Here is a 13617-nt window from a genome sequence, read left to right as displayed (position 1 = left end):
CACACACACACACACACATACACGCACGCACGCACACGCACCCACACACACACACACACACACACACAGACACACACACACACACACACGCACATACACGCACGCACACGCACCCACACACACACACACACACACACACACACACACGGATGCACAGAGAGCGGAGGGAGGACAGGGGCCTGTGAGGCAAGCAGGGAGCCTCACGGAAAAACTATGCCTGCGGCCTAACTCAGGGCAAGAGAGATGGAGTTGTGATGACCATAGCTTAGCCACCATGTCCAGGACCTGGCATGTCCTTGCTCAACAGCAAGAGTTAAGTCACATCACCTCCATCCTAGACCTCAAATTCCTGTTTTCTTATGGGGAGGACATGGTCACATGACTAGCTAAGGGATGAAAGGACAAGTGTGGCAAGAACTCCGCACAGGGCCTGGCCTGGTCCATGGATGTGAGTTGGTGCCTTAGCATCAGCGAACAAAGTTGTATGAGCCTCAAATGCCAGTGGGAAAACCCACAAAGGCTGTTTGCCATACACAAATCAGTCTTCCACAGAGCTTTGTCAGCTGCAAGGTTCTTCAGATCCAAGAAAGGGCTTCTAACCCCTCTGTGTGACCTAGGGAACATCTGTCAGTACGTTTTAGAGGCACAGCTGGCCTTCCCTCCGGGAGGCACAATTCAGCAGGTCCAACTGCCTCTCTGCCCCCACAGTGCTGCAGCCTGACAGTGAGAGAGGGGACATGCAAATCCGCCCTAAAAACAGCTTGTCATCTTCACGGCCTGGATGGTACATGTCTGTGGGTGCCTGTGAGGACAGAGCGTCACTATCAGGTACAGGGCATATGCCACCAGGCTGGGGGTGGCTGTGAAATGTAAAAATACCCAACTCCAAAATGGGCTTTTTCCTTCCCAAAAAAAGGAAGCTCCTCCAAGGCCTTTGGGGACGATGACAAATGGAAAGCTCTGTTCCCCTGTCAGGTCACACCCGGCTGGAAGAACGCTCATCAGAGGCTCATCATGGCTTCCAAGTTCAGTTAGCGGTTCTTCTAGCAGAACCATCCAGAAGGACCACTTTCAGACAACGGGCCTAGGAAGGTGTGGAGCAGAGGAGCCAAAAGACAAGGTCTTCCACTGCAGAAGTGCAACTAATAGCACAGCATCCACTGAAAGTGAACTGGGAGGAACAGTCAATTCTCACATTTGTAGACACCTCTGATGTCTTTAATCTGTGCTTTTCAAGCCCAGAGGCTCCAGCAGGGACTGTGCTGCAGAGGGGCATAAAGACAGCTAGTGGGAGGATAGGTGACCCCAAAGGAAAAGCAGAGTCGGTGTTCTAGGGAGGGTCTACGATAAATAAGAGTGAGCCAGATGGTGGTGCCGCAGGCCTTTAATCCTGCGCTCGGGGTAGGAGGGTTGCGGGTGGGCAAAGGCAGGAGGATGTCTGTGAGTTCAAGACCAGCCTGGTCTATAGAGTGAGTTCCAGGATAACTGTGTCTATACAAAGGAACTCCCAAAAATCAAAAGCGTGAAACGACGCTCTCCATTTGCCTGGCCTTTGTGATGCCTGGCCGAAGCAGCGTGTGACCTGATTTTCCAATTTTTGTTGTTGTTGTTGAAAATTTTAAGTGAAATATCGGTTTGGGTTGCTTTTAAAACACCAAGCAGGCCAAACCAAACACATCTGAAAGCCAAATCCATCATGCAGAGAGAGAGAGAGAGAGAGAGAGAGAGAGCTTGCTAACAGGGCACGCCCCCAGAAGCTCTTTCTCTGCTGCTTGCATGGTACTCACACCGAGAAAGGGAACGGGAGAACAAAGATCAGTAAACGCACACAGTGTGCAGCCTGACACCTTCTTCATCCAGAAGCCCCCGCCTCCATAGCTTCCAGACTTCCAAGCTGAGTCTCCATTGAGGCTTACCTCTGCACATGAACACTCTCTCCAAGCAGGAACACACACACACACACACACACACAGCCACTGCCTACTTCCAGCCCACTCCAGCTTCCTCTCCCTCCTACCCCTGGCTCCTTCCAGGTGGTAGATTTTTGGAAGAAATAGCTCTGCATAAGCCCTAACCAGGATAGGCCTCTAAACAAATCACAAGCTCTGGGTAAATGCCTGAGGCATGCACCTCTCTGGTATACCGGTACCCGTGATAGGCACTGCTGCCTCTCACTAGTCACTGGGGAACAGCTGCCCTGACACAGGGCAATCCTGAGAGCAGCAGGTGCAGAAGAACTCAGGATGCGGTGCTATTCCATAAATCAGTCCTCTGCAAGACCCTGCTTCATGCAGGTGATGCTGGGGCCCGAAACCAGGCCCATCTTTGCACGGAAAGGATGACCACACCATACTTATCCTAAGTTCCCTTGTTCAGCTCCAGATGGAGGGCCCAAAAGGGCAGAAGACGTGATATGGCCAGTGGCATCAATTTTTATAAAGAACTCAATCCCCCCTATGCTTTTCAAAACACATGCACATCTCTATGACCTCTGTTGGTCCTCCCAGCACCCTAGAGAGACTACTGGGATAGTATTCATGCTCAGAATGATCACTGTCCTCTCACTTCCTAGACCCACAGGCAGGGTAAGCCTCCTGCCCTAACCCAGTGGCAGCTCAAACTTGAATGCATGCATGAATTCCCCCCCCACCCCTCACTGAGCTTGGTACAAATACAGGTTCTGTCAGAGCATGGCTGGGGTGGAGCCTGAGCCCCTGTCTCTCCTGCTCATTCTCAGACCACAGGTTGAGGAGCAAGACCAAGGGTCCTAGGTGTGCTTAGAACCAAACCTGGAAATGTGGGCTTTGTCTGGAGAACAAAGGTCTCACCTCACTCTTCACGGGTTGGGGCCTCTTGCCCAGTTTCACCTCCAGGAAGTGCAAGGGCGCAATCATCGCCCCAATGTTGCGGATGTCAGCGTATTTCAGCTCCTCTGTGGTCAGAGCAGAGCTGGGAAGTCCGGTGAGGGGGCCGAGCCCTGGCAGAGAGCCTGCGGTCACTGAAGGGTCTGGGATCTGCCCAGGCATCATAGCAGGAGGAGTGGTAGGCCGGCCTGGAGGGGCTGGAGAAAGCAGGATGGGAAGGTTAGCTTGAGGAGAAAAGGCTCCGTGAGCTGCCAGGGCCCATCCTTTCTCTCACCAGGGTTCCCCGATTCCTTTCTCCTCCTGCTCTTCCTGCCTGTAAGCTCCAAGTCCCTGTGATGCTAGGAAACTCAGCCAATTGACTCACACTAAGGCCATCCATCTCTGGCTTGCAGGAGAGTTGGCCCTTCCTAAAGGCATCCTTAACCCAACTGTGGGCAACATTTATCCGGCCCTGGCTTGGCCCCAGACTGCCTGTAGTCTTCCCACCCACCTCACCAGACCTGGCCAGAATTCCTTGCAAGATAGAAAGATCTCCTTGGGATGCTGCACAGTTAAAGCTGGTGGGCTGGATTTAAACAGCAGTGGCAGCCTCCAGAGAGACAGAGCATCGCCATGGAATCTGAAGCACCTTCACACCTGTTCAAGAGGCAGCTATTTTTGGTCTGGCATGGTTCCTCCCCTCAAATCACACATCCCACTCTGCACACTTGTTAAGACAGCATGAATACAAGATGAACCTAAGCAAAGTTAAAGGTGACTGTGAATGTGTCTGAAGCCCAAGGAAGAGTCTGGGGTAAAGAAGATGGAATTAATTTGCATGTGCTTTCTCCAGGCACCACCAGAACATTTCTTCAAGAATTCTCTATTCTCAGAGCCCCATACAAGACAAGATAGAAGCAAAACTTGGAAGATATAAAATGGGAATGAACACCCACCCAGGGAATTCTTATTTCTTCCTTCCCTTTACTGAGGGACTTTCACGGGTGAGACTGTCATTTCCAGGCACAGATAGGACAGAAGAAGTCTGTCAATAAATGCAGATATATCTAGCCCTCCAGTCCACCCATCCATCCACTTATAATTCTTCCATTCATCCAATTACTGAACAGCTATCAGGAGCCAGCAGGCACTACAACAGAGCTGTCAGAGGTTCAAAGCCTCAAAGCATTCTTGTATGGAACATTCTAAAACAAAACCATTCATACATTCCAGTGCTGTAAGGGAAATAATTTCTCCTTTTCCCAACCAGTCTGCCCAAGCCCATAAAATCCACTCTTTACAGTCTTAGAAATCAAGGTTGATGGGCAGTTGATGAACATGAATATGTTCTATCCTTCCACACCCATCTGTCTTTCTGTAGAGGACACCCAGATGAGGACAGGGGAGATGGACATCTGCTGGGCCAGACTTCTCGGCTGTCAGAGTACAAGTACTCATAAGGCCATGATGTTTGGCGCTATCTATCCTCATCTGTAAGTGACCCTAGAGAGTGACCCACCCTGTCCTCATTCAATTTCTCATATCTAGAATGAAGACGAGGGTCCCTCGGGAAGCCATATATCCATGAATACAAAGCCCAGTCTCCACTTCACTTCTGCGGATAGAATCTGCTTCCTTACATTTTGGGCTTACTTATTTTTATTTTTCATTTTACTTGATGTGCAAAAAGTGTCTTGCCTGCATGTGTGTCTGTGCACTGTGTGGGCGTAGTGCCCTTGAAGGCCAAAAGAAAGTGTCAGATCCCTTGGGCTGGGGTTACTGACAGTTATGAGCTACCATGGAGATGCTACGATTCAAACCCAGGTCCTCTGGAAGAGAAGCCAGTGCTCTTAATCACTGAAGACTCTCAAGTCCCTTGGGCTTGTTTCTTTTTTTTTTTTTTTTTTTTTTTTTTTTTTTTTTTCGAGACAGGGTTTCTCTGTGTAGCCTTGGCTATCCGCAGAAGTGAAGTGGAGACTGGGCTTTGTGTCCTGGAACTCACTCTGTAGACCANTGTAGCCTTGGCTATCCGCAGAAGTGAAGTGGAGACTGGGCTTTGTGTCCTGGAACTCACTCTGTAGACCAGGCTGGCCTCGAACTCAGAAATCCTCCTGCCTCTGCCTCCTGAGTGCTGGGATTAAAGGCGTGCGCCACCACTCCCGGCTTTGGGCTTGTTTCTTAAAAAACACAAGTGATTGGCACCTTCAAGCTACAGATTCCAATGAATGTTACTTTATCTAAGTCAGTGGTTCTCAACCTTCCAGTGGTTGACCCTTCAACACAGTTCATCATGTTCAACCAACCATAAAATCATCTTTGTTGCTACTTTATAACCTGAATTTTGATACTGTTATGAACTGTAATGTAAATATTGGTTGGTATATGACCCTTGTGCAAGGGTTGTGTGACTCTGGAAGAGTCACGACCCACAGGTTAAGAACCACACAGATGGCGGGCTGGTCACTCTCTCCTTCCCCACATGGCCTCTGTCCATCCAATCATCTACACAGAGTCAAGCCTTTGTACCCAGGCTCTTTCATCTGAGCTCCACTAATATACCCTCAACATTTGGTCCCTTGGCTCCCTGGGTACAACACACCCTCTTCCCACCCCCTGAGAACCCAGTGTGCCCTGGGCCACCTCAGAAAAGGACCTGAGACGATTGACATCGAACACGACCGTCTCAGAGAAGAAGAAGGCCCTGAACTGGTCTAAACCACATCCTAATTTTGCACAGTGAGACTGAAGCTCAGAGACACTAAATGATTTACCCAAGGTCACACAGCCAGATGAGGGCAGAATCAAGACTACACTCTGGTCCCTAGTTTTAGGACCCTGACTCTTATCATTTCCCCTCAGAGGGTTCAGGAGGTATTAACGCCTTCAGTAGAAGGCAGTGTCTCCTAGTGACAAACATACATGTAGAAGTCATAGTCTAGGACACTCTGTGTCTTATGGAGACCCAATTCTAAGAAGTTCCCCCTAACAGCACCAAAGCAGCTTGAGTAGGAGGAGCCCATGTAAAACAGTTCTGAGGCCTCTCCTACACCCTAGGCCCAAGATGGCATCCAGCAAGACTGTGGTGTTCAGAAGGTAGAGTTGGAGGAGTCATGTGGAACCCCCACCCCCTAGGCAGGCTGCCATCTCCCTAAAATAACAGGGAAGGGACAGGTACCAAGTCCTCCTTCTTTATGGCAACTCTAGACCAGTGCTCAGCTATTCTACCATCTGGAAACAGGCCGTGGTTGCTTCTTACAGGCAACCCCCTGCCTACTATCTTTTCTGGCAGCCAAAGAACAATGAAGAAAGCCTTGTGGGATGAGTGAATGTGTAGATAGATGAACAACAGCAAACTCAACGGGCTTTAGTATATAGGGGATGGAATCTTCCAGGTTCTCTGTCAAGCTATAGTTTCCCCTCCAGGCCATTCGGTCCCACCGAAGAGCCCAAGAGAGAGAAAGCCCCCAGGGCTTTGATGCTCTCTTGCCTCAGCCATCCCTTCGAGACGGAAGCCAGACCTCATTCTGTTCCAGGAACAGCAGGCTCTGTTTGCAGCTTCTGTTTATGTTCATACAGATGATATACATGAGACACTAACAAAAGCTCGCAACGAATAATGACTTCTCTGCTACTGAAGAACCAACCCCCCCCCAGGAAGAGCTGTCCCCCAAATTCCTGTCGTTCCCCTATGAATCCATCCCAAAGACAAGTTTTGGCCAAAGGACACAGGCACCAGGCTTTCTTTGTAGAAGCAAAAAAAAAAAAAAAAAAAAGAGTCTCTCCTCCCCCTACTTGGAAGCCCCTAACTGCTCAGAGGCAAACCACAAAGTCCTTAATACATGCCATTCCTGGGAGACAGCCGCAGTGCTGACATTCACCAGGGAGAAATCATCCCAGCTGTCTGGGGAGGCAAGGGGGGAGAGGGAGGAGGGCCGAGACAAGGCGGCAAAATGGAAACCTATTAACTGCAAAGCCACCGGTTTGCTATCTAAGGCTACAAGTCAGTTCCACGTGATTTAGGAAATCTGTAAGAGCAGAAGACTGGAGATGGAACTCTACAGCGAGGAGGAACTTCCTGCTTCAAGGAAGACACAGGAAAGATGACATGAGGCCAAGTCACCCTCCACGACGCTTGTTCCAGACGGAAGCGATTTAGAGAGAGAGAGAAGTGCTCACTGGGTGCTGAGGAAGACCTGCCGTTTCCTTCCCTTTGGGGCCTAGGAGGTCTGCAGTGCAGACAGACACCCTCCATGTCTTTATGAGTAGCTAGGATCATCCCAGTACTGGCAAAATGCCCCATTTGGGTGTTTTGTCTCAAAATATAGGATAGAACCCAAAGCGACTGTGGTGATTTGGGAAATTGTTTGGGTAAATTGGAAGTGAGCCAAGGAAAGAAAGCAAGCCAGGTACATATCAAGACACCCCCCCCCACTACTCTGTATGCAAAACCAAAATAATTTTTAAAAGAACAGGGAAAAAAATAAAACCTGGGAGATCGGAAAGCCCAGTATAAAGAAGACTTTTAGAAAAGGCTCAGAAAGCCATAGGGACCCTCCTCCGATGTATGGAGTAAGTTAACAGGAGAGAAGACACAGCTCCCTGGAAGCCAGCTTGAAGAAAATGGGCCAGATGGGCTCAAGGAGAAAGAAGTGGAGAAAGTACCTAGTATTTATATGTCTGTGCTGACTTCCTCGGGGACTTGGAAGAGCACAGTTGGGTGCTGCGTTGGATGTGCAGAATAAAAAGCCACAAAGCTTTTCCAGGCCAAAAATACCCAGTGCAGAGACAAACACAAAGAGTTCTTCCACTCGAAAGAATAAAGGTGGTAGTGATTTATCCATTCCCCGCCCCTGGTCTCATTTATCATATGGGAAGCAATACAACACCCCACGTCTTTCTGTATGCCTGTAAGTCGTGGTCTTACTTTGGCAAGCTACATTCGTAAAGGTCTCCCCTTAAACAACCAGCATCTTCATCCAGAATAGCAAAGGAGAGGGTCCCAGGACCTAACTTCTAGAACATCAGAAGAAAATGTGAACTCCCTGGGCCCCAAAGACAGGGCTCTCCGATAAGCAGGCAGCCTGGACCGGCATAGAGGACGGTGTGCAAATGGTGTGCAAGATGACTTCAGGTCTGAGACAGAGCAGGCAATGAGTGAGGGTGCCTATAATCCCAGGAGCAAGAGTGGAGCCAAAGCCACCAGCAGGGAGCAATGACCCAGACTCAGGAAGACTTGGGAGCTGGAATCTGGAAGATTCCCGGGAGGGAGGAGATGTAGCACAGGACCCCACGGAAGGGGACCAGAAGGTGGCAAGCCAGAGACCCGCAGAGTGCAGGACCAAAAGTTAGGAATCTCAGAGGGAGTTAGACATGAAGGGGTTAGGGAATTTGGTCAAAGTCACACAGCTAGCAAGTGACACCAAGTTGTTCCTTGGAGCTACAAAATCAGGCGGTGATTTATTTCCTGTGATCTGAACGGCACTGCCAAACAGCCTCTGAAACCAAAGCGACCCAAAGGGCAAGGAGCAAAGAGTAGAGAAAGCGCCTGAATGACAGTCACCCAAACCACAAATGCTGCTCTTGCAAGGCTGCCCTGGACTCTACAGGCAGGCGAGCGGGAGTCAATGGAGCCGGATGGCTGAGTGTGAAACTTTGCTCTCTGTGTAACCCAAGACAGTTCTATGACCTCTCTTATGTATCACTTTCGCCACTATAAAGTGGCAGTGACATCATTTGCCTTGTAAGGCCGTAGAGAAAATCAAAGTACTTAGCTCTTGCAAAGCACATGGAACAACCTTTCACTTGATGAGCAGGGAAGTCAGGGTAGCGGTCTTCCTTCCTGCGGACGTGCCAGGACTAGATGACCCCTCAAGACGACCTCTAGATCACTTCTATCTAATAATGGTCTCCCTTTCCCTAGTCACAGTCTCCTCTTAGGGCTCCCTGCTCTCCCTCTTCCCAAGAAGGCAGAGTCATAGTGTATGTTGACAGTAAACTATAGGAATAGAAAGGAAAGGTGCTGAGTCACGACTGGCTACCACAGGACAGAAAGGAAGCCTGGCACCTGCAGCTTCCTCTGTTTCTCCTAAAGTGTCCTGAAACTTGCAGGCCAGAGTATAGCGGCACAGGCTATTGGCCACGGGCACCACTGACTGGCTAGGAGGGCTCTGGCCCTGATCCAAAAAAAGAGTGCCAGTATCTTTTACCTCTTTGGCTGGTCATTAGGGGTTACTCCCTGGGTAGTCATGAGAAGATGGAGAGAGGCAGCTGGGGTCAGGAGAAGCCACAGCAAGCTGGCAGGAATGGTCTCTCAGAGCACTCCCAGCCATGGAAGAAGCCGCAACTATTTCCCAACAGACTCTAGGTCTTCCCTGGAGACCAGAAAGATGTCTTCTACAGAGCTCTGCCTGCAAATACAGATCTATCCTCTGCTAGAGGCTTAATAAATGACACCAAATCATTTCTGCCAGAACCCAGAGAGTTTTATTGGGAACCAAGAAGGACCTACTTTTCTATCTGTCCTCTCCTGCCTTCCCTCAGCTCCGTCCCTCAGGGGGGACAATGCAGGGTATACAGACACCATGGTGTATGATGGCTTTGGTCTATGAGAAAAGAGGCACTGGCCAGCCAAGTTCTGGAAGTGAAGCCCTACCACTAAACCCCATGGACTATATCCAGCAATCAGACTTAATGGTGGGCTCTAGCCAGGCCTCCCACCATCAGTGAGCGCAAAGAAAGACTAGAAATTCCAAGCCTAGGTCACTGAGACATTTGTCTCTGCTGAGTCTCGACAAACCACACACACAAGAGGCACACACGAACACACATACACAGGCACACTGAGCTTGGCAGCCCCTGAGCTCAGAGAGCTGGTAACACAAGCCATGAAGCTGACTGCCAAGACAAGCAACAGAAAGAGCCAGGCCCAGTTTCATTGGCCACCATACGTTGCATATGGCCCGGGACGCAGCCAAAAGAGTGTTCTCACCCTCCTCAAAGGCATAGGAGACCCTCTGTTTTCAAACACACCTCCACAGAGCCTTAATTAAAGGAAAATGGAAAAAATAGCATGCCTGTTGCTCTCCCCCTGCCTGCAGGGGTATTCACACACAAACCACTGCACGGTTACTCCTTTTCTCTTCTTCCCACTTTGGGTCTCAAACATAACTCATTTCCATGGAAAGAAAGTCTGCGTTCTGCTGAAGAAAAGAATAAGAGTTATCCCCAGCCCTGGAGGGTTAGAGGGACCAGGGAGAGTTAGTGCTGAATACAAGGCAGGCCAGCCTAGCGTCTGTGCTCTAGGGTCTGTGCTGGCTTCTTCCTTTCCAGTGTGTGTGGGGTGGGGGGGGTGAAGGGGGGGGAATTAGAAAGAGGGAGCGAGGGAGATGGGGAGAGGAAGCAGGGCTATGAATTGTAATACCAGTTGTACCTCCATAACAAACCGAGGCCCAGGAGGCCCAGTTCTGCAAGCTGAAAGAGTGGGAAAGGATATCTTGCCAACAGGTGGGAGAGATAAACAGACCAGGAAGACAGGGGAGTTTCCTGGTAGTGCAAAAGGCGTCAGTGGATGAGTGAGGGAGACATGTACCGAAGCTTTTCTTAAGTGACACCTTCACCATGATAGACCTGTCTCCTTGGAGATGACTGTAACCAATTTATTGACAAAAGGTTCAGAGGCCTTCTCTCCCCCCCCCCCCAGTCCTTCCTGCAACCTTTCAAACCACCCAGCACCCAGCTCTTCAGGAAGACTCTAGGGCTCCTCTGAACTGAAGCCAACGTGGAAGGGAAACAGAGGAGTCTTTGAGAAATCCATCCTCCCTACTACTTTAGGCAAAGCGAAACCTCTGGCGCCTAGAGGCAGGAGAATAGTTGTTTCTATCGCAGGACCTCAGGTTTCTGCAAAGAACCCTGCTCACACCTGATCCCTGGTTAAACTCTTCCCTAGAAACCTGCACGGGAAGATAAGCCTGCCATCCAAGCTGAAGCCGGCCAGACTTGCTGAAAAGCAGCGAAAGCAAGAGGGGGTGATTTTTACACCCTGGGGGGAGACTTGGGGGTGAGGTTGAGGGACGAGGAAGACAGTTGCTAACAGCCGTTGGGACAGTCAGGTACCCAGCTGTGGTACAGAGCCTGTTTCCCATGCTGCCTGAATTAAGATCCTGGGTAGAGTGGCCCAAGATTTAACAATACACAGACCTGTGCCACGGTCCCCTGGAAGGTGCCACTCCAACTCATAAGGGCTGGACAATCTTCTAGGGGGAGCTGACTCGAATAGTCGATTGATTCCCCTCTTGCACCCGCCTCTCCACCTCTATCCCCAAATGGCCCATCCATTTCTGCAAATGAGCCAAGGCATCCCAGGCCTGCCAGCTCCTCCAGATACCCAGGCAAAGCCTGTTTCTGCCGCTCCAAGGGTCCAGGAAGCCTAGCCTTCTTGGATAAGAGGGGAGGGAGAGTGCCGTCTAAACTGGGCAGGTTACCTAAAGAAGCCTGCTTACCTTCTTATATAACCTGATGTGCCTGACGGGATCCCAAGGGAACTGGGGACTGCCCCGTGGTTCCCTCCTAACCCAGCCAGAGCCCGCCAGCAGCAATGCTCTTAAGCGAAGGAAGCCCTGTTGGTTAGATGCCTTTCCCAATACCCTCCCCTCCAGGTCTTGCAGAGCTACGGAAGAGGCTGAGGCGCGACCTGTCAGCAGGTCTGGGGCGTGCATGCCCCTTCGAGTCCCCCGCAGTCCCCGACACAGTTTTCTCCCGCTCACCCCGCCCTCTCCTCCGTCTGTGCACAGCACCTCCCAGCAAGAGCACTGGGGGAGGAAAGCAAGGAGGGAGCGCCCCGCTGTCCCGGCCACAGACAGGACTGTCCTGCCCAGCCGGGGAACCACCGGTGGGCAGCGGCTGCAGCGATCCGATAGAGTACTCCGGCCCTGGGGTGTAGCTACTCTGGGGGTGGCCACCCCAAGTGCCCGCAGCCCCGCCTTCCCCCTCCGTGCACCCACCGTGCAGAAGCCGCTGGCGGAGGCGGCGGCCCCGGGCCCAGAACCCTGCTGCAGGCGCGGTGCCCACTCCGCGCTGCTGCCGCCCGCTGCCCAGGCCCGTCCCGGCCCGGGAGCCGCCGCGGCGCCAGCCCCGCCGCCGCCGCCGCTGCAGCGTCCGCCGCCGCCAGCGCCCCCCGTCGCGGCCGCCGAGTGTCCCTCCCGCAGGCTGTGGCGGGCGGCGGGACCGGTTGCATCAGCCCCGGCTATATAGCGGGCCCTGAGTGGCGGGGAGGGGTCGGGAATGCGGAACCGGCCGAGCTGCCAGCTCCACACGTCAGAGGGGGACGGAGAGGAAGAGAAGGAGGGGACGGGGAGGAGGGGGTGTGGATCGCCCGCTTCACACCCACTGACCTTCACCTCCCCCGCCGCCGGCGCCCTCCTCCCGCCGATGCTCGCGCTCCTCCGCCTGCGGGGCCGGCCCGGGCCCCGCCGCGCTGGTCCCGGCAGCATTGCGGTCCGGCGGCGCGCCCCGCCCGCGGCTCCCGAGAGCGCGAGGCAGCAGGACACGGCGAGCGGTTATGTAAGCGCATCCCCTGCTCGGCCTTGCGGCTGCCACCCCCAAAATGCTACACAGCCCGGGAGGCAGCGACGCGAAGGCGGCGGCCGGATGAGCAGAGAACCCCTTCCAGCTCAGCCCACGCCGAACCATCCTCCTCCGTCCGGTGCGCTCTCCCCCAAATCCAGAGCGAGGGTTCCGCGCAGTGGTGTCTTCGGACGCTGCAGGATCTCGCAAGCCTGTTTTGTTTTTCGCGGAGGAGCATGGGCGGGGGTTTAAGGCGTTTGGAAGCCTTAATCCCTACCCACTGTCCACCAAAGCGTCCTGACGTCCTGAAGCCATGCGGTGAATGAAGGAGCTCCTGAAGTGGAACTGCACCCTGAGGCCACCGTTGTTGTCAGTGGCTGGCCCAGTTTGAGCCAGGGCTCTTTGCCCAACTCCAGCAGGCTTTTGCCTCCCTTTGACAGGACGCAGCAGTGAGCCTACCTGACTTCTGCCAAACCTCCAAAGGCCTTCTTCCTCAAGGACTCCAGGGCCAGCTTCCATGCTCTCTTCCCAACTCGGCTACAGAAGTAGATAGTAAAGAACACTCCAGAGAAAACATGACAGTCCCTCGAAGGCGGGTTGTCTCAGGCAGAAATGCGTGTGGCATCTGAGAACTATTTGCACACACACATAGACACACACAGGTCTCCATACCCGTGGGGGACCAGACCCCTGCCCTCTTTCCTCTTAAACCAGAAAGGAGTGGCAATGTTGACACTCAGTGACCTTCGGCCTCCTTCTCAGAGAGACTGCAGGTCATCACCCATAGAAGAAAGGAAGTGAAAGAAAAAGTTCAAGTCTTCATAGAGTACAAATGCTGAGATCGAAAGACCAACAGGGAGGGAAGGAAGTCCATGCGCCAAGCCGGACAAGCAGGTCTCCACGTGCGTGCCTGCCTGTAGGGAGGAATCAATCTCCATTTTACCCTTAAGTCTTCCTGCAGGGGGGAAACAGGTGAATGGAAAGAGACAGACCAAGCCCTAATGACATCACTGTCCATCTTCCCCATCACCATCAGCCCACTTCCCTCACAACACTGATGAAAGAAAAAAGAAAGAAAGACTCCAAAGGAACACACACCACAAACTCCGTGGTAATGTGATAGCCCTGTAGAACATGATTCTCCATCCCAGAAAAGCCAGCAGCACCTTTACAACGACACAGAGATCAAAGCTGGAGACTGGGGAACTGGCTC

General features: G+C 52.2%; 1 protein-coding gene across 2 annotated transcripts in view; it reads right to left on the bottom strand.

Annotated features, from left to right (window-relative positions):
• The window catches only part of Jdp2 (Jun dimerization protein 2), a 40909-nt gene extending 28174 nt beyond the window's left edge, over positions 1 to 12735 (bottom strand). Inside the window, exons 1-2 of one of the 2 annotated variants that reach the window (XM_021179409.2) lie at positions 12233 to 12735; positions 2829 to 3061 (exon numbers count right to left, since the gene is read on the bottom strand). In XM_021179409.2, the coding sequence (XP_021035068.2) occupies positions 2829 to 3061; positions 12233 to 12530 (531 nt within the window). In that variant the 5' untranslated portion in view covers positions 12531 to 12735. Of the gene's footprint in view, positions 1 to 2828; positions 3062 to 11842; positions 12039 to 12232 lie in introns of those variants that run through there. The other variant, XM_021179410.1, reaches the window with a different exon arrangement.
• Positions 12736 to 13617: the final 882 nt, after the last annotated feature.

The sequence above is a fragment of the Mus caroli genome, chromosome 12, assembly GCF_900094665.2.
Source record: "Mus caroli chromosome 12, CAROLI_EIJ_v1.1, whole genome shotgun sequence".
Classification (NCBI taxonomy): domain Eukaryota; kingdom Metazoa; phylum Chordata; class Mammalia; order Rodentia; family Muridae; genus Mus; species Mus caroli.
Note: the sequence above shows the minus strand (reverse complement) of the source record. Positions and strands in the feature narration are given on the sequence as shown.